This window comes from Eubalaena glacialis, chromosome 18 (genome assembly GCF_028564815.1).
Source record: "Eubalaena glacialis isolate mEubGla1 chromosome 18, mEubGla1.1.hap2.+ XY, whole genome shotgun sequence".
Lineage (NCBI taxonomy): Eukaryota > Metazoa > Chordata > Mammalia > Artiodactyla > Balaenidae > Eubalaena > Eubalaena glacialis.
Genome location: NC_083733.1, coordinates 13,791,432 through 13,811,423, shown reverse-complemented (window position 1 = coordinate 13,811,423; position 19,992 = coordinate 13,791,432). Strand labels below are relative to the sequence as shown.

The 19,992-nt window shown below is 56.5% G+C and overlaps 1 protein-coding gene across 3 annotated transcripts in view; it reads left to right on the top strand.

Annotated features, from left to right (window-relative positions):
* VAC14 (VAC14 component of PIKFYVE complex) overlaps positions 1–19,992 on the top strand; it is a 98,780-nt gene that overhangs the window by 34,666 nt on the left and 44,122 nt on the right. For all 3 annotated transcript variants that reach the window (XM_061173327.1, XM_061173328.1, XM_061173329.1), the window contains exon 13: positions 15,986–16,142. In XM_061173327.1, the coding sequence (XP_061029310.1) occupies positions 15,986–16,142 (157 nt within the window). The remainder of the gene's footprint in view (positions 1–15,985; positions 16,143–19,992) is intronic.

The following is a 19,992-nucleotide window of genomic DNA, read 5'->3' as shown; positions in this document are numbered from 1 at the left end:
GTGTTTCACCACCTGTGGCCCTGACCGCCCACATCAGAACCCCAGCTCGTGTTTAGTTGTATCGTTATCCCCATATGCCTTTTTCTCTTGTTCCACAAGTTCTTGAGAAGAGTTCTCTCAGTCTGGTGTGGAGAGGGGTGTGTGAATTGTGAAAAAGTTCTCCCTCAGCCCCCTGACCCTTTGTCCACTTTTCTTATTGATTTACAGGAGCTCTTTGTATATCGGGGACATTCCATTTATCATGTATGTTGCAAGTGTTTTTCTCTCCCAGGATGATTGTGATACACCCACGTGCCCATCACCCTTGGTGAGAGCCACTGGCCCCCGGGGGACAGAGTGTACCCAGGTGTTAATGATGCAAGAGCTGGGCACAGGGAGGGGCAGATCCTCAGAGACCTAGCTCTGCCCCCCCCACCATGTTCCACAGTCCCCTTGGCACGTGGCCTCACTGGGGTGTCTTGTGTGCCATTGTTTCTCTGTCCGCCTCCCCTTCCCCCCGCTCCAGTGACAGCTTGGTAGTCCACACCCGTCTGGCATCCTCAGGTTGTCTCTGCTTTTCCTTATTCAGGATAAGCGGCTGTTTCCTCAGTACCGCCTGCTTCTTGCAGACTTTATCTGAAAATCCCTTTTGTCAGAAAGAATTTGCAGGTGTCAAATTAATATTCTTGGCACTGGAGTAGAAATCCTCCCATTAGCTGGAGATCCAATGACTTGTTTTTAAGTGAAAATGCAACCCCGATTCAACAGTGCAGAATGCGTGACACATGCACAGAGCTTCCTGCTGGACCCTGGTGGGAGGCAGGACTGCTTCTTCCCCTGCCCGGAAGATGCCAGTTGTCGGCTGCCTCCCGAGCCTGCAGCTGCCGGGGCGGGCTCTGCCCGTGAGCCCCCAGAGGACAGGTCTTCTCCATGTTCCTGATGGTGCAGCTGGCTCAGTTGCAAGGGGGTGGAGGGAGGGGGTGGCTCGGTGATTCTTCATCCTCATCTAACTCTCAAGCACAACTGCCTCCTAACCTGAATTTAAAATCCTCAGCGGGTGGGGGGAGGACTTCCCTGGCAGTCCAGTGGCTAAGACTCCTCGCTTCCGCTGCAGGGGCTGTGGGTTCGATCCCTGGTCAGGGAACTAAGATGCCATGCGGCACAGCCAAAAAAAAAAAATCCTCAGGGGGTAATGGTGGGTACGTGTCACTATACATGTGTCCAAACCCACAGAATGTACAACCCCATGAGTGGACCCTCATGTCAGCTATGGACTTCGGGGGATAACCATGTGTCAGCGTAGGTTCATCGACTGTAACAGATGCTCTGCCGTGGTGAGGAAGACTGATAAGGGGGAGGCTGTGCGCGTGCAGGGGCAGGAGGTATGTGGGAAATCTCTGTACCTTCTGCTCCATATTGCTGTGAACCTAAAACTTCTCAAAAAAATAAAATCTATTTTAAAGAAAGAAACATGTAGAATTAAAAATAAAAAGTCTCAGTCTCAGAAGAGACCTGGAAGGATGTCTGGTGCCCCTCCAAGGGAATGTAGCGTCCCAGACAGCCAGCCACCAGACCTGGGCTTGAATCACAGGAGCTCTAACCCCTCCTCACCATGGACCACGGGCAAGAGCCTAACCGCTCCAGGCTGCGCAAAGGGCCAATGATGTCGGCACATGCCTCGTAGACCACTGTTTAAAGGGACAGAGTAAAGCTCCTGATCTGATCCTGGCCCTTCCTAACAACCTGTGCGTCACCCCAAGTTCTTTAGGGGGAAATAGGCATTTCGCTCTGTTGAACTCTTCTGCCCAGGAGCAGGGCTTGTCCCCATTTGAGTCATCTTGTAAAGCTTCGAGGTCCTTTTTGTAGGTCTTAATCATTATGAAGTTTACTTTCAGTATTTAAAATTTTGTTGTGACTTTGAGGGGCATTCCTTTCCGGTAATATTTTTTCCCGAGTGACAGTGCAGCCCGGTGGCCAGGCTGTCCAGGAGTCTGGTCCTGGCTCTGCCACTTAATAGTTGGTTGGGGGATTCGCTGGCAGTCCAGTGGTTAGGACTCCGTGCTTTCACTGTAGGGGGCACGGGTTCTATCCCTAGTCGGGAACTAAGACCCCCCATGCTGCATGGCGGGGCCAAAAAAAAAAAAAGTTGGTTGCCCTTGAGCAAATTACATAGCCTCTCTGAGCCCGCTTTTCTTATCTGAAAACCGAAAGTAATGGTGGAACCACCCACCCAGGTTGTTGTGAGGATTAAATGAGATCGAGAATGTCAAATGCTCAGCACAGGATGCAGCACATGTAAACACGTGGTAAACGTTAGCTCCGACGCTGGTTATAATTTCTGTGAAAATGGCAGAGACACGCACTGAAATCAGGAAGATGGGCTCCATGTTTGCCCCACGTCCTTCCTGCCTCAGTTTCAGCAGCAAAAGCCGGAATGGAAACAGGTCTCTGTCCTGTTTCCCTGCCTGTCTCTAGGACCACACAGGCCCTTTGCAGATGGCCAGAGTAGGTGGGGCTGTTGGGGGTTCATCGTCCATTTCCAGGTCACAGAAAAACCAAGAGGAGGACAGTGGGCAGCAGGACCGGTACCCCATCCTGTGCTTTCTCCCCCTCTATCAGCCCCCCAGCACCCCTGAGATAGCGCTGCCCAGAGTGGGGAGCCCATCGTCAGTGGGCTGTGTTGCAGTGTCGCCAGTGGGCTGTGTTGCAGTGTCGCCAGTGGAGGGGCTCCCAGCTGGCTGCTCCGGGTCCAAGGAAAGGAGGAGAAATGGCATCAGCAGCAGAGGACCTGCACTGGGGCCTCTCACTGCCACAGCTTCTTGCTGATTCCATTGAGATCCAGAGGGGCACACCTGCTGGGGCCACCAGAGGCAGCCTCCCAGAGGCTTCTCAACATCTCGGAGCTGGGGTGTCCTTAACACCTTAGAGCAGACATTCTCAGTCCAGGAGAAGTACCCCCTCTTTCCCCTCCCCTAGTTGCAAAGTAACTATGAAGAGAAATTGTGGATGGGAGTTTATGGCTTATGTGTTCAAATTCTAGAAAATTTGGAAGGTAGGTTAGTGAGGGCATTACTCACGGCAGTGGTAGTTTCTAATTACGGAATCCATTAACTGCATGGAGAGTGTGGTCTGGCTGTCGCACCCAGTGGGACATACAGCCATGACTAGGAGGCGGGAATAGTGGGGGGATAGTTAGACGGGTCTAAGAAGTGATCTGGGGGCATCTGACAAAGGTACTTAAAGTCCCCCATGGGAGCAGCGATGTACCCCAGTCCAGAGCAGCCCAGTGCCTTCCCTGTCCTCTACCCCATGGTACATCTCAGAAGTGTCCAGGCCTGTGGGCGGGAGCGCAAGAGCTGCCCCACCCTCTGCTGAGTCCTGAGGGAAGGGGGGCCGTCAGCTCTTCTCTCTGGTGCGAGACTCGGCCCATCAACCCACTCTGTGTTGGGGCGCTCGGACCCTCACCAGCAGGGGTGTTACCAGGGAACAGACACGACTATATTTGAGGGTGGTGGGCTTTGGGGGACGGGGAGAGGATTTCATTTGTTTTCATGGTCCAGATCCCAGGAGAAATGGAGCGGGAGAGGTTCTCAAATCTCTCAAAAGAGAGAGCTCTGCGGGGCTACGCTGAGTCGCCCCAAAGAGAAACGGGCCGAGGCCGGTATAAGGGATGAGCAGAGCGGCTCTGGGGCTGTGCTGTGACTGTGGGCGGTGCTGCTCCTGACTGGCGGCCTGAGCCCAGTGCCCCGGCGGCGCAGACTTGGGGCGAGGCTGCCTTTGGCTTCTTCTGCCTCGGGGAGCAGCAGCCCTGCTGTCCCATCATGTCCCTTTCCCTCTCCATCCCTCATCCCACCCGGTCCACAGAAGCACTCCCTCAACTTTTCCTCTCCCCAGGAGCCCTTGTCACTATGGTCTGGCGGGTCGGCCAGTTGGGCCCAGGGATTCATCTTTCTGCTGTAAAGGGATTTAGTTGGTGGCAACAGAGCCTTCCGCGTTGGGGGAGGCCCCAAACCCAAGAGCTGTGCCCTGAGGGTGGTGGGGAGGCGCCAGTCCCCATGGGTTCCTCTTCTGACTCATGTTCCAGCATGACGGGCTATGCTCTCCTGCCCTTGGGAAGGAGGGCCTTCTGTTGGAAATTGCCCATCCCTCAGTATCTGCCCCAGAAATTAGGGCTGCCACTTATTTAGAGGCCCCTGTAATTGACAGCAGCTTAGAGAGCCAGTGATGGCCTGTCCAACGCCCCCAGCGCTGGCATCCTTTGGAAACCATGGTGATTGCTGTGTGCCGGACGCCATGTGTCTGGGAAGGAGAGGCAGAAACCAGTTTATGGGGTAGTTGCGCTGGTCATAGTGCATTGCATCTGTTGCCTTAAGGAATCTGCCTGGTGATCTTGGAGTGGTTTTCATTATCCCCAGTTTGACATAAGAGGAAATTCAGGCGGGAGGAGGATAACTTGCCCAAGGTCACACTGCCAGGAGCCAGAACTGGAAGTCAGCTCTGTCTGATTCCAGAACATCTAAAACCCCACAGGAGGTCTGACCTCGCTGCACAGCGCGAGTGCCGCTGGGATGGGGTGTGCTTTATTCTTCAGTCTGGACGCACTTGACTTTGACCTGCCCCATCGGGCTGCCCCGGGGCTGCTCACCCACCCAGGGCCCCATCCAGAAGGAATGGGCCAGTGGCGGGGACGGCTGAGGGGCGGTGTGGAAGCAGCCCAGGTGAAGACAGGAGGACAGGCCTCTGCTCCACGCTGCCCCCTCTCCCCGTGGGACCGGGCAAGTCCACGGCATCTCCTCACCTCCGTTTCCCTCCCTAAAATGCGGTTGGACTGGATCGTGTTAGTCCCTTCCAGCTCTGACTTTGTGTGGTCCTGACTCCACTGCCTGGAATACTAATGCGGCCTGCTCAAAAGTGGACAGTCTTCCGTAAGAATGGGGCTTGTTTTTCCTTCTCATATCCTTGCCTCAGTTTTTATTTCACTCCAATTTTCATTCCATCCACTCTCCAAAACAAACAAAAACAACCCCTCCACCACCCACCCCCCGCTTCAATTCCGAAGATTTCTTTATAGTCAGATCACACGATCAGGTCAGATACCAGCCCGGAGAACCGAGGGGTGAGACATCAGGGGCCAAGAACTTGGTTCCTCTCGCCGAGAGCCCACCTCACATGGAGAGATGAGCTGGGCCACAGCACAGACAGCCGGAACAAGGAAGGTGTGGACCCTCTCCTGCTGCAGCCTTCCGGGGGCTGGTCCACTCAGCTCTCCCTGGGGCTGACCCTGCGGCTTCCGTTGGGGGCTTTGAAGAGAAAATGAGAGCAGGGGAAGTAATGAGCAGGGAGAAAAGCTGTGGCCATCAAGGCAGAGACACAGGCCTCTAGTCACAGGCCACAGGGACAGGTGGCCCCAGGCCTCCATGGCCCAGCAGAGGCACCGGCCATCAGCGCTAGAGGTCCTGGGAGGTCTTCTGCAGTGAGCCCTTGACGGCAGACGATTGCCATGGAGGGGGGAGGGGAGAGGGGCGCGTGGTCTCAGTCCCAGAATTGAGCCTGTGGGGAGGCCTGCTGCTCTCATCCTTCCATACCTCTGCACTGTGTGCTTTCACTGCCCCGCGTCAGCCTCCCTCAGGTAAGGGGGGACCCACAGTACCCGCCATCGGCCGCCATCACCTGCTCTAGGAAGGCAGGTTTGTGTGCCAGGAGGGTTTTCAGTCTTTATCCCTGTCTGGATTCCCTCCACTGGTGGGCAAGTGAGGAGCCAGAGCTGCACCGTAACTGGAGCACCTGGGTTGGGCAGGGGGCTCCTGGTGAAGGCGAGGGTGGACTGAGAAGGGCGGATGAAGGGGAGGTTTGCTTTCCCGAAGTAGGGCTGGGTGGCACAGGAGGGAGTCCACAAAGGGGAGCTGGTTGCGAACCGTCTTACCCTGGACAGGGCTGGGGGCTCCCAGAGAGCCGAGCTACAGGCCGACTGGCCTCCAGGGATGAGCAGACCCCCTGCCCCAGCCCATCTCTCCTTGAACTCAGGAAGTGATCAGTCACCTCACCTAGAAAGGCCAAAGTCCAACAACCCAACAGAAGTCCCACAAGGGAGCCACGCACGCCAGGGCCACTGTCAGAATCCTCTGGAGCTTTTTTTTTTTAATAGGTTGTTTGTTTGTTTTGGCTGCACCGGGTCTTAGTTTCGGCATGAGGGATCTTCGTTGCAGCATGCAGGATCTTTAGTTGTGGCACGCGGGCTTCTTAGTTGCAGCATGCATGTGGGATCTAGTTCCCGACCAGGGATCGAACCCAGGCCCCCTCAATTGGGAGCGCAGAATCTTACCCACTGGACCACCAGGGACCCCTCTCTGGAGCTTTTTAAAATCCGGCTGCTTGGGCCTCAGCCCAGACTGCCTGAATTGTTCTCTGAGGTGCGGCCTCGTGGCCTGGGCGCTGGTATTCTCCACAACCCGCAACGATTTTGATGCTTGTCTCTGGTTGAGAACAGATCAGCCTAAGATCCTGTTGGGAGGCTAGGGGCCAGGCCCCTAGCTCTCAGCCCTGATGCCCTCTCTCCATAGCCCTTGAGGTGGTGGCCAGGCCAGGGCCCCTGTTTTTACCCCCCCCACCCCACTTGTGGCATCTTCAGAAGTCAAAATTTCTCCCAAGATGTGTGTCGATTTTTTCTCCTCCAGAGATGGCCAAAGTTGAATCAACTAAATTTCCCTGACATCTTCCTGTTGGCAGTGTGCAGGGCCCACGGATGGGGCGGGGAGTTCTGGTTGTTAGAGATGCTGAGGACAGGAAGTGTACCTAACGCTCGCTCCACGCCAGACCTGTGCTGGGCATCACCCAACAGGCGTGGTCTCAGTCCATCTCCACAGCAGCCCCTCGAGGGTGCGTTCTGCTGTGTCCCCACTTTACTAACGTGGAAACGGACTCAGGGAAGTGAAGTAACTAGGTCAGGATCTCGGCTTGATGCTCTGTGAATCCACGAAGCCTTATTTGTCACATACGCCACCCACTCCTCCCGCTCATCAAGGCCGGCCAGGTCCCCGTCTGTGTCATTATAGCACCCTGTGCCCTCAGACCCTCTCACAGCCCTTGTCACACTCTATGAGGACAGAGGCTGTGTCCAGCACATAGGAGGTGCCCAGACACGTTTCATGAACAAGTGAAGAGACAGGGGGTGGGGCAGGCGGTGAGCTGACCCCACTGCGGCCTGCCCCACCCTCCTCCCTCCCTTGCTGGGGCCTGGTTCTGCCTCCTCGGAACAGACCTGAGTGGCTTGCAAGCACGCTGAGATTAAGTGGAGACCTGGCAGTGGACAGGAGACCGGGGAGCCCCACGCTGCTCTCCTGGTTGCCATGGACTGGTGCCCCGGAGACAGCGGCCCTCGGCTCATCGCCTGGTAACTGAGCTATAACAGTGTGCGCACTGCTCCCGAGCTGCCCGAGCGTGGCCGGCCCCTTGCCTGTTCCCTGCCTGGCTCATGGGGAGAATTTACCTCCTGGAGGTGCACCTACTGGTCAGGGCCTCTGGGATGCAAGTGAGCGATGGCTGGCTTCAGCAGGAAGCCCTGGGAGTGGGAGAGAAGGGGTGGGGGGGGGGACTGGTCTCCAAGTTGTCTCACCCCAGGCTGGCCTTTCCCTCCTCTCCCCTCAGAGGGATGGAGGCTGGAAGGCTTTAGGCTGCCAGAACCCATGCTGTGCTGTCACTGTGGAACTTAATAAGCAGTAGGTGCTGGCCTTTGGCATGTATGGCACATTTCAAACTTCACTAAGAGCAGAAGAAAAGAAAGAAAGAAAAGAAAGCAATTCTGATTCCTAAGGGCATGCTTCAAAGTCAGGCAACAAACCAAGATATAATCCTTTTTTTTTTTTTTAAGTTGTTTTTGCTTTACTAAGGCATACAAGGTTTTAATCTGCGTAGTTTTCTCAGTGGGAAAATAGGTCTAAGCCTAAGCAGTCCTCCCCCACCCCCAAATCTAAGTGTTCCTTTTGGCAGTGCTTTCCTTGCTTGCTGCAGAAGGCAGGGCTGCAAGGCTGCGGGACCCGCCTCCCAAGAGTGCTGGGCATGGCCTGCTCTGACCCCGTTGCAGCAGAAAGCTTTTCTGGGAAAACCGCTCCCTCCTGGGCTGGGTTGGGCTGGGCCAGGCTGGAGCCTGGTCGCTGATTTCTCCAGCCTAGGTTTGCTCTGTGTCCAGGGCAGGGGCTTCCAGCCCCAGTGCCGGCTAGTGCCAGGTGCCGTCACCTAGAGCTCCATAGTTTGACTGCTGCGGGGCCTGTGGAGATCCTTTGACCCTCCCTCAGCTCCCCCAGGGGACCCTTCCTGGGGACGGCAGCCTGCGTTCCTAGAGTCAGTTCTCTGGCTGATTCCACCAGCCGCAGGAGCCATTCTATAGGTGTCAGGAACTCAAGAGGCCTTGGCCTGCTGGGCTGTACCCCTTGTGAAGGAAGGGGACAGGCTTCTGTGTGGAAGGAAGCAGAGGGCCCCAAGGCTTCCTGTGGATGCCTGGCCTCGGTGCCTCTTCATTTACTCTTAGCTCCACTTCCCAAGAATAAGGAGTGGCCTGACCTGATCCAGCTCTCAGGCATGGCCCTGCGGCCCCACTGCTCTGGACAGAGGCATCAGATGGCAGTGGCCCGCAGACCTCAGCCTCCAGGACCTTCAGCCTGAATTCACCTCTCCTGCCAGCCCGAGTACATCACTTGGAAACACTCTTGCGGCCTCCTCCTGGCCGGGACTGGAGAGGGCCCACCCTGGGGATTTCCTTCCCTCCTTGTGGGACTGGAAGGCGGAGCCAGTTGACATCTGGGGCCTAATCAGCTGACCAGTGGCCTAGCCAAACTTTTGACAAAGCTTCTTAGAGATAAGTGGGTAGAGAAATGGGAGGCTTTTCCAGCCATCTCCTTGGCAGAAGCTATCCAGAAGCATCCATCTTCCATTTCCTGCCTGGCACTGCAGGTCAGCAAGAATTTATTCAATATCTGCTGAGTGCTTCATCTGGGACTTCATGTTCAGGAGTCTTGGTAGGAGGAGAGGACGGGCCTGCAAGCCTAGGGAAAGCCTTGACCTTGCAAAGCTCTGGGTCTCCAGCTATTCCCAAGGTGGCGAAGGAGCAGCCAGAGCGCCTCGGGGAGAGAGAAGGGAGCCTTCCGCCCCGAGGGGTTTTCCAGGGCTGGTCTGTGGACAGGGTGTTGGGACAGAGAGCACCTGGAGGGACCAAAAAGGAAAGGAGGGAACAGTCACCGTCCGGGAGACTGTCCTTGGCCTACTGGAATGCAGGGGGTGACAGCCTGCCGTGGCCCATCCAGACGGTGACTCCCCTCCCACACTGAAATGTGCCCTTTGCTGCTGTCAGGTCACCTCCTAGAAGGAAGGCCTTTCTCAGGAGTCCCGTGGCTTCCTTACTTTGCTCCCCAAGCCATGGAGGGTGTGACACCCCTTCCCCCTCACCTCTGCCACCTTCCCCTCCGAGTTGCTTTGTCAAATGTTTTCCTTACCCAGTTGCCACCGACCCTTTCACTTCATCGATGGCCAGCTCACTCGGGAACCAGGGACCAGCTGATGTGCCTTCCCCACACCCCCAGCCCGTTGCCATGGTAACAGCAGGCACTCCTGCTCCTGCAGAATATTGCTTTCTTGTAACCTTTTTCCCTCCCTCTCTTTCCCCCCTTCTTTCACACAAAAAGAAAGCACAAGTGTTTTATATTCATTCTGCGAAAAGCTGTGTAGTGCATACTAATTGGTGTGGCTTCCTCCTGCTTCTTTGAGCCTTTCCCGTCCTCAGAGCCAGGACCACAGGCCAGCGCAGGCATGGGCCCAGCCGGCCCGCTCTGGAAGGGGCACTGGCTCTGCGTTTCTAGAGGCCGAGCAGTGCGTTTATAGCTCTCGGCCTTTTGTCCAGGCTGTGAGCGTGATCAAGGCTGCTGAGATCACCGTGTCCTTCTCCCCGAGCTTCCTGCCCTCAAGCCAAGGGCTGCGAGGTCTCCAGAGGAGTAGAGCACTAACACCCTGGCTGGCACAGAGACTCAAAGCCAGGTGCAGCTGGAGGGTGGCTCCTCCGCGGTCTCTGTTACCCTGTCCCAGGCCCCCTGTTGGCGTTGCCCCCTGGAGCCTCTCCTCACTCCCCAGGCAGAGGCAGAGGCCCGGCCTAGGCCTGCGTCAGGGTTGTGGTTCCGTAGCCTCAAGTCCAGCACCTGGACTGAGAGGTTTTGCTGGTTGGCTGGGGGAGAGCCAGTGGCTGGACTTGATGGGCCTCGGAACCAGGAGCGGCTCCCCACCAACTCCCCACTCCGCTCTTCAAGCCATTCCTTGCCCTCCATTTTGGTAGCCCCTTTCAAGCCCCTTGCTCTGGAGGCTGAAGGAGATGATGGTGTGTTCTCTGACTCCCACTTAAAGGGGGCTCCCACTGTACGGGACAGGAAGGACGCCGTGTGCGCGCGTGTGTGTGTGTGTGTGTGTGTGTACTGCAGACAGTGGGGCTGTCTGTTGGCTCTAGCCCCCCGGGGACCAGAGACAGATCTTGAGGAGTGGCCGGGATTACCGAAGGAACCTGTAGACGACATTTCCAGCTTTAATTGTGCAATTGAAGTGTAATTTGCATTCATTTGCCATTTGGTGTCAAACTTTCTAAAATAAGAGAATTCAAAATGCGAAGTATGCAGCTTTGCTGGCTGTGCTCTCCAGTGGGGCAGGAGGAGATATACAGAGATGGGCGATGCAGATTCTCTTTGGTGCAGAGATGAAATCTGAAGGCCTCGATGTGTGTGCCGCTGTTGCTGTCCAGTCCCTGATCCAGGGCCACTGACCAAGCTCGGCTGTGGTACCAAAAATCTCAGCACAGAAGTAGTACGTGAAGTATCTCCTGTAATCTTCAGAACAACCTTGCAAGGGCGAGTCCCCATGGGCACATATGAGGAAACTGAGCCCCCCATATCACCTGCAAAACCAAGTTCAGACCTACCTCTTTGCCTGGGTCCTAGTTCTTGATGACCTGCTCCTGCCTGTGGCTTCTGCCTGATCTCTGCACCAGCCCCACACCCCACTCCGGAGCTGGGCCGAAGCTTAGTTTCCTGGAATGTGCCACGGGGTCTGGCCCTGTGTCCATGAAAGGCTTCTGCTAGTTAAGAGAATGCTTTGCGTGCCTTCCTCTAACCCCTGGTTCCCAGGCAAACTGGGGCCCAGGTACTTCCGAAGCCTCCCAGCCCCCCTCAGGCCGAGCTGCTGTCTCCCGTTGCACAGGCGCTGCCTTATCAGTGCGTCAGGACCGCCCGTCTCCCCCAAGGTCACTCTCGTCCGAGGTAGGGCCCAGTTCAGCCTTACAGCCTCGCATCTCCTCCAACCAGCACAGGCCCCAGCAGTAGATGCTGGGGGTGGGGGGTGGGGAAGTGTTGTTCACTGGTCCACTGGTGAAGTTCACTGGTCCAGGGTCAGGCGGCTGAAGAGCAGGGTCAAGATTGGAAGTCAGGATTGTGACCACAAAGCCCTGTGTAGCTTATCGGTCTCCGGTTTGTGGACTAGAGCTGGCTTTGAAGTGGACCCCCTGGTGCCCTGAGCGGGTGCCTGTATGTGAGTCTGAAGACAAGTGAGGGCATTACCTCCGGTTGGGAGCGAGGACAGCTGCCTCTTATGGGCCAGCCCTGGGGCCACTCACAGGATGGGGACATCTCACGGGCCAGGCCTCTCAGGCAGGGTGGTTCTTCCCAAGCATCTTTTTCTGTTAGGGAAATAAGTACCTGCTGGACCTGGTGTGGGTCGTTGCAGCCCTGATGGGGGTCAACATCTGGCCGAGCGCTGGCCTGGCCCCAGCTGCCTTGCAGTTTTTCTCACTGACAGCATTCGACCACCAGGATTTGCTGCCCACCCGTGCAGCCAGACCTGAGAGGAGTAGCCTGTGATTCAGAGGTACGGTCGGCACGAGGGGTGCAGTGGGGCTGGCAGATGCCACGAGATGTAAAGAAACACAGGTTGCTCCCCAGCTCCCTCGGCTCCCCTGTGAGTCCGAGCCAAGTGTGAGATCACGGGGAGTCAGTGAGGCCCCGCCACCCCGAGCTGTGGGCAGAGCAAGGACGGACTGCTCTACCAGTGCCCCTGGGTTGGGAATTAGGCTGCTGGTTTGGGGCTTTGACTTCTTTTCTTTTTTTTTAAATTTTATTTATTTATTTATTTATTTATGGTTGTGTTGGGTCTTCGTTTCTGTGCGAGGGCTTTCTCTAGTTGCGGCAAGTGGGGGCCACTCTTCATCGCGGTGCGCGGGCCTCTCACTACCGCGGCCTCTCTTGTTGCGGAGCACAGGCTCCAGACGCGCAGGCTCAGCAATTGTGGCTCACGGGCCCAGCTGCTCTGCGGCATGTGGGATCTTCCCAGACCAGGGCTCGAACCCGTGTCCCCTGCATTGGCAGGCAGATTCTCAACCACTGCGCCACCAGGGAAGCCCTGACTTCTTTTTTTTTTTAAGATGAAATTCACATACCATAAATCTCATCCTTTTAAAGTATACCACACCCCAAAAAGAAACCCCTGTGCCCCTTAGCAGTCACTCCCCCTGGCCCCTGGCAACCACAGCCTACTTTCTGTCTCTACAGATTTGTCTCTTCCGAATGTTTCATATAAATGTATTATTATATGTGACCTCTTGCAACTGGCTTCTTTCACTTAGCACGTGTTTTCAAGGTTCATTCTTGTTGTAGAAGGTATCAGAACTTTGTTCCTTTTCATTGCCAAGTAGGAGTCCATGGCGTGGATATGCCACGTTCTGTTTTATCCATTTATCAGTTGATGTACGTTTGGGTTTGTGGTATTGTATATATATATATATAGTAAGAAATATATATTTGGTCTTCCTCGTTTCTGGCACAGAGGTTCTAAAACTGTTGTAATTTCCTAACTGATGAGAGCAGTAAAGATGTCTTTCATCATCCACCTCCAGGAAGAGGAGAGGGGCTGAGATTGAATCAATCACCAAATGCCAATGATTTAATCAGTCGTGCCTATGTAATGAAGCCCCCATAAAAACCCACAAGGACGGGGTTTGGAGAGCCTCCAGGTCGGATATTCAGGGAGTGTCGCCCCTGGAGAGGGCATGGAAGCTCTGTGCCCCTTTCCCCATACCTTGCCCTGTGCATCTCTTCCATCTGGCTGTTCCTGAGTTGTATCATTTTATAATAAACCACTGGCCTAATGAGAAAAATGTTTTCTGAGTCCCGTGAGCTGCTCTAACAAATTAAACCCAAGGAGGGGGTTCTGGGAACCTTTGATCCATAGCCGGGCAGTCAGAAGCACAGGTGACAGACAGCCTGGACTTAGGATTGACATCTGAAGAGAGCCTTCTGGGGGGCAGTCTTGTAGGACTCAGCCCCCAACCTGTGGGATCTGACGCTGTCTCCAGATTAGACAGTGGCAGAATCGGGTTGCATTGTGGGATACCCAGCTGGTGTCGGAAAATTGCCTGGTGGTGTGGGATAAAGACATACATCAGAACTGGTGTCAGAATCTTAGGGCTGTCTCCACTTTCTAGCTATGATGAGCAGTGATGCCATGAGCTTTCCTGTGGGAGTTTTTGTGTGAACATGTCATCAGCCCCCTTGGGTAAAACACTAGGAACCCATAACTCTGTTTAGCTGTTTGAGGCACAGTTGGCTCGCTGTTCCCTGGATGGATGTGCCAGATGGAGGGGCTACTCCATGGTGCGGCGCTGCACCATTGCTGCTTTGCTGCCTGTTCCCCCATCCACCTCCTCCCTCTGTGTCTTCTTTCTGCCATTGCTGCAGTAGGCAGCCTTCTGGGGGCCTCCCTTGATGAAGCAGAGGCCTGGGCCTCTCTGCTTCCAGGCCTAGACCCACCCAGGCCCAGGGCTCTTGGCCTGGGCATAGGGGCCACCCTTGCTCCTGCCGTCTGTCTGGGTTCTTAGCAGCCACGACTTTCAGCCAGCACGGATCCATTCCCTGCAGGCCGAACAGTCAGAATGTTCTGAAATCACGTACACCGATGCACGGAAGGGCAGGCGAGTGTGGGTCTGCCCGCCAGGCCATGGCAAGGGCAGGTCTGACTCATCTGCAGCCCCGGCACCCAGCACAGCGCAGGGCTCAGGCAGTGCTGAGAGTCAGCGGAGAGACGAAGGAAAGGACGAGGTTGGACAGATGGGAGGTGACGTTTGTGTGCATGAGTTCCATGTCCAACGTGGATGGGGCCGGGCTGTGGCAGGGTAGGAAGCAAAGCAACAGGTTCTCGGGGAAACTGCGTGCCAACCATGCCGTGCTGCTGGGAGAGATGGATGGGCCAGAGCTGACAGAGAGGACACCGGGAGGAGAAGTGACAAGTGGGGCAGGGTAGGAAGAGGCACTGGCGTGTTACTCGCATTGAGACAAGAATTGCCTTCAAGCTATGAGGATAGCTTGAAGAGGAGGATAGTAGCGTTAGCTTTTATTTTTTTAGATAAAATTTGCCCATTTAAAATATACAATTCGGGCTTCCCCGGTGGCGCAGTGGTTAAGAATCCGCCTGCCAATGCAGGGGACACGGGTTCGAGCCCTGGTCCGGGAAGATCCCACATGCCGTGGAGCAACTAAGCCTGTGCACCACAACTACTGAGCCTGCTCTCTAGAGCCTGCAAGCCACAACTACTGAGCCCACGAGCCACAACTACTGAGCCTGTGAGCCACAACTACTGAGCCTGCGTGCCACAACTACTGAAGTCTGCGCGCCTAGAGCCCGTGCTCTGCAGCAAGAGAAGCCACATGATGAGAAGCCTGCGTGCTGCAACGAAGAGTAGCCCCCGCTCTCCACAACTAGAGAAAGCCCACGCGCAGCAACGAAGACCCAAGGCAGCCAAAAATAAATAAAATATATAATTCAGTGGGTTTTGGTATATATACACGGTTCTGCAACCATCACCACTGTCTAACTCCAGAACATTTTTATCATCTTACAAACAGCCCGGGAGTAGCCTTATTTTGACTATAGTCACCACGTTCCATGGCTGGCCTGTCAAGCCACACACAGCCCACCCACCAGGGCCCCATCCGCCAGCGCTCTGCGTCACTTCCACTGGTTCAGGACTGAAGCCCTTGGTTGCCGTGGTAGGTTCTTGGCCTGGGCTCAGGCACAGTCATGCATCCATTGGGTGCTAGAGATAGTCTTGGGGGTACACCTGTGCTAGGACAGGCACAGTCCCTCTTCAGAGCACAGAGATGAGGGGGGAGCAGAAAAGGGTGGGCAGCCCTACCTGCAGTGTGGCAAGGGCTCTGCTGGAGGAGCTGGGACAGGTGAGTTACCAAGTTGCACACACACACACACACATGCACACACACAAACAGGGTGCCCTACCCCCACCCTGGTGAGGCACCACCCTGCTTGCCGTTGATGCCAGGGCAGGAGCAGGAGGAGATGGGTGCTGTGCAAGGGGAGACAGCCTCTAAAGGTACAAGGGCTTCTTGGATTGTGGGGTCTCCCCTGGGGGCCTCTCACATCTTTGTATGAATGTCGCAGAGGCAGCCGAGAACTGAACCTTGTGTCTAGAAGTTGGAAACTGCTCCGTCCTGGAGACCAGAATTACACCCCAAATGTGGTGGGTGGCCTGGGGTCACCTCTGCAGAAGGATCTGCCCTGTGGCCTGGTGGTGGGCTGGGCCGTGGCCTGCACCCCCAGGAGTGTGGCCTGGAGGGCACTGTTGGACCCTTGCACAGGTCGACATCGAGGCCGGGCCAGCCCCGGAGCCCTGGGACACACAACGCACAGACTGCGCCCTGGGGACCAGAGAGGAGTGGTCATGGGAGAGCTGACTCCTGGGCCTTGACTCCAGCTTCCTTCCTGCACTTGCCCCCGCCCACTGCCTGTCTGTGCTCTCCTCGGCCCATGTCCTTTGCAGAACCCTCTTAGTACTGTTAGAGCCACAGTCTTGGCAGCTCTCACCAGCCCGTCGCCCTCTGCAGACCCCTCCCCACCCCCTGGAGGCAGCTCTCCGTCTTCAACCACAGCTCAGCACGGAGGTCCTTGTCCCTCATCCTCTGCTTTTCTCCCCCAGGTTATTCTGAAGGATCTGGAGGTATTGGCAGAAATTGCTTCCTCCCCCGCAGGCCAGATGGATGACCCAGGCCCCCTCGATGGCCCTGACCTCCAGGTCAGCCACTCAGAGCTCCAGGTGCCCACCCCTGGCAGAGCTGGCCTACTGAAGACTCCTGGTGAGTCCTCCCCAGAGGGTTGCAGCCTCGGGGACCCTGGGAATGGCAGTGCTCAGTCTTGTCCTGGACCGGCTGGCCTTTGGGCTGTCCCTCTTTCCACACCCTCCTGCCTCACACTACAGCAGCCCTCCACCCCTGTAAGAGACCTTCACAGCCCTTTATCCTCATCTCCCTGCAAGTCTCGGGCTTTTGAGCCGTTGGCTAAACATCAAACCGTCCGGGTCAGCTGACTGTCTCTTTCCCTGTGGTGGCGTCTCCCAGTCAGGAATCAAGGTGCTTCGGAGTCTTGGGTCTCACAGGTGGAAGACTAGGCAGCCGTTTCCTTCCTCGTCGAGAAGCTAAAAATAACATGGCAGGCAGCCCAGGCCGGAGAGCAGATAATTCAAACAGGATGTTTCCGGGCAGTCCTTCAACGTGAAGGTGGCCGTGGCACTCCCGGTGCTCACCCCAGGGTCCTTCCAGACAGCAGGTGGCTCTTCTCCCTGTGCCTGTGTGGCTCCCAGGTCCTCCCTCCCAGGCAGACGCCTCTTCCCTCCAGTGACACGATCCTGGAAAATGCCCAGGGATGCGACTTGGAAGGAAAGTACCCAGCGAATCTTGGGCATTTGCCTGGGGTGTCTCCTTGTCCCCTGAGCAGCTCTTGACATCCAGATACAAGGTCCTAGACCTCCTTTGATGCAGAAGCCAAGAGTCAAATAGATCTGGGGCCTTTCAGTGGCAGCTTCCCTCCTGCAGCCCCACCACACTGGTCCCAGAAGGCATCCCGGTACTCGGCCCTGAGGACACCTGCTTGGTGGAATTGGAGGTGACCCCAGGGCTGCCATTCAATCACAGAACGCCCATGCATTGAAGACATCTGCCTGATGACACTTGAATTCAAGCCCCTGCAGTGGGGTGTCACATAGGACCCCAGGCTTCAGGCTACCGCCATTGTGCACACTCTTGGGCCTGCAGCTGGTCCCAAGTTTCCAGCTGTTTCTGACCAAAGCAAGGAAGGAGTAAGGGGCTCTAGCGGCAGCCCAGCTTCCTTCTCTCATTTCACAGGACACGGTGGTTTCCCTGCCTGTGAGCCATTTCCTCTGGGCAGTTAGAGGCCATGGCTGGGAGGCTCCCACGTCCTGACCAGGAGACCCCTCGGGAGGAGATCCCTACCCTTTGTCCCACAGCTCAGGAGTCCATTCTCCATCCTGTGTCCCCAAGTCAGCACTTGGGCGTCAGCCTGAAGTCTCTGGATGGGCGGCAGGAGTGCCAGAGGTTGAGTGTGAGGCCAAGCCTCGCCGCAGGGGTGGGAGCCTTGATGAGGGGGAAGAGCAGCAGCTGAGGGAGGGGTTCCCGCTGGTGCGGCCAGGCCCCCAGACCTCCCTGCCCAGGAAGCAGTTATCACGCATCCTCAGGGGGAGAAGCTGAGGCAGCATAGCCTCGGGCAGGGGACACCTTGTTCTCCCGGGACTGTCTGTGATCTGTCCCTCCATCTGTAAGGTATCTTCTCTCTTCCTCCCCGGCACAGAGAAGCCGATGGCTGTGAACCGCTTACTGGCTAGTGGAGGGATGGGCCAGGTCTGTGTTGGAGAGAGCCTGGTCCAGGGATTTCCGGCAGCAAGCCCTCCGCTGCTTGGGAGCAGGGGCTGAAAGGGACTTGGAGGGCAAAGAGGTTGAACCCCAGCTCCTGGCCCTGTCAAGACAGGTGGGCCGCTAGGGAGCCCGAGGTGGCGAAGACTTGCCACAGCTCACAAGGCTGTCAGACCAGCTCACAAGGCTGTCAGACCGGCTCACATCAGCCAGGGCCTCACCCCGAATTCATAGAAAACAAAACAGCCGAGTATGCCAGATGGGAAGAAATTCCATCCTGGAAAGAGCACCAAGGAAGTGCCTGAAGCACTTCCTTGGTAATGCTTCCCTACTTCAAGGATACACAGCGCCATGGGCCCCGAGCTCTTAGCCCGAGACCCATGTGTGCCCTGCAGGGAGTGTGGGAACCACACGTGCATGCCGTCCACAGCTGACCCCAGATCTGTCAGACGGGTCCATGGTTTTAAAAGGTCAAGCTCAAGGCGGTAATAGAAGAGCACGGGAAGCCAGAGCTGTACCCTGTCCCCTCTCCCGCCTCAGCCACCTTGGGGAGGGCACACGCCAGGCCCTAAAGGCCCCAGATCTGTTAGGATGGTAGGGGTGGCTGTGTGAGACAGAAAGCGCACAGGAAGTGCACCCTCATTCCTCTCGGCTGCTCTTTCTCCCATCGCTTCTCAGGCGTGCGAGGGGGTCGTTCTGTCTGTTTCCGTCTGGCTGTGCACAGAGGCTGTGAGGCCAGCCCCTCTTCCTGTTTGGACGCTGCCTTCCTCTGCTCTCCAGGGCGCAGCTCTGAGAACTTGCAGAGTGCAGAGCTGTGTCCCTTTAAGGTCGTTTGCCACCTTACCACCACCCCACCCTCCCACCCTCCCCGTCCCTGTAAAGGCACTTTGGAAAGCCAGGGTGGCAGGGAGCCTAGCAAAGACGAAACCAGTGGTGTTTGTAGGGAGCTAAGTGGCCCTGCCTTCCTGTCAGGTCTGTAAACTCGGACGGTGCAGATTGAACGCAGCAGGAGCTGTGGGGAAGCCTGCCCATCACACGCCTGGATAGTTGCTGTGCTGGCCTAAAAGCGCCACAGCAGTGGTCCCCAGGGCCACAGGCAGAGTTGTCCACAGGGGATTTTGCTCTCACCTGGCCTAGCATGAACATCTCTGGCTCCAGCACAGAGTGGCAGGGGCAGAGGCGGTGGTCTCCCTCCCCCCCACCACCACCCCGGCCTGCCCCCCTTCACTCCTGACCTTGGCAGAGCCCCGGGGCTGGGGAGAGGGCCACCTCTGGGGCAGTCAGGAGGGGAGCTGCCTGGGTGGGCAGCCCCGAGGGAAGCCTGTGGAGGGCTCCCTGTCTCCCTAACTTGTGTTTTGGTGAAATGACACGAAAACAACCGGTTGGGTCCCCTGTGACTTGGCAACTTTTGTGCCTTCTCTGTCTGGCTCCACATGGCTGGGGCCCTGCCAGGCTCTGGGGAGAGGGGATGGTGAGCCCCCTGGAGCAGACCTGCAGTGGGGAGGCCCAGCAGGAGCAGGAGGGCTCTGGGATGAGTCCGTCACTGGAGACGGGCCTGGACATCCTGCTGCACGAGAGGGAGGCCCCTGGGCCCCGCACCACAGCAGTGTGGCGATCTGGGACCAAAGGTCACCCCGGGACTGATGTTTGCCCCCAAAACCCAGTCTTCCTGACCTTCCCTTCCGGCCACGGGGCCCATTCTTGGGATAAAGCAGCTCGTGTCAGTGTGCCCTGCAGGGCTCTCTGGTCCCAGCTCTAAACACATGGGCAAAAATGAACGTTCTGATTCAGTTTCGTTGCTTATAGCCCGGCCTGGTGTGACCAAGTGCAGAAATAAATTCTAGAAGAAACCCAGGAAGCCATCCCTGGTAGTTTCGCCAATAATAGCGGTGCCTCTAATATGCTGAGCTCTTGTTTAGGACTGGGCACAGTTCTAAGCACTTCTCACGTCAGCTCACTGAACCCTCCCCGTGGATCAGCCCTTGACCCTTATGCCATCTCTGAGGAGAGCACTGCTGTCATTCCCACCTGGGCTGGGGGATCATGGCAGCGGTGGTGCCGGCCCAGGAGCCTGGCCTGAGAGCCTGCTCTCTTCACCTTCACACTCAGAAGACGGCAACACACGTGAACCCCACCCTGTCCAGCAGTGGTGGTCCAGCTTCCTCCTCTGCGTGCTGGGCTGTGGCCTCAGCCTGGCAGTTTTTTGGGGGGGTATCCCTCCTCTTCACAGTGACTTCAGGGACCCCATTCCAGCCTTAAGCCACCTCAGCAGCTCATTTCC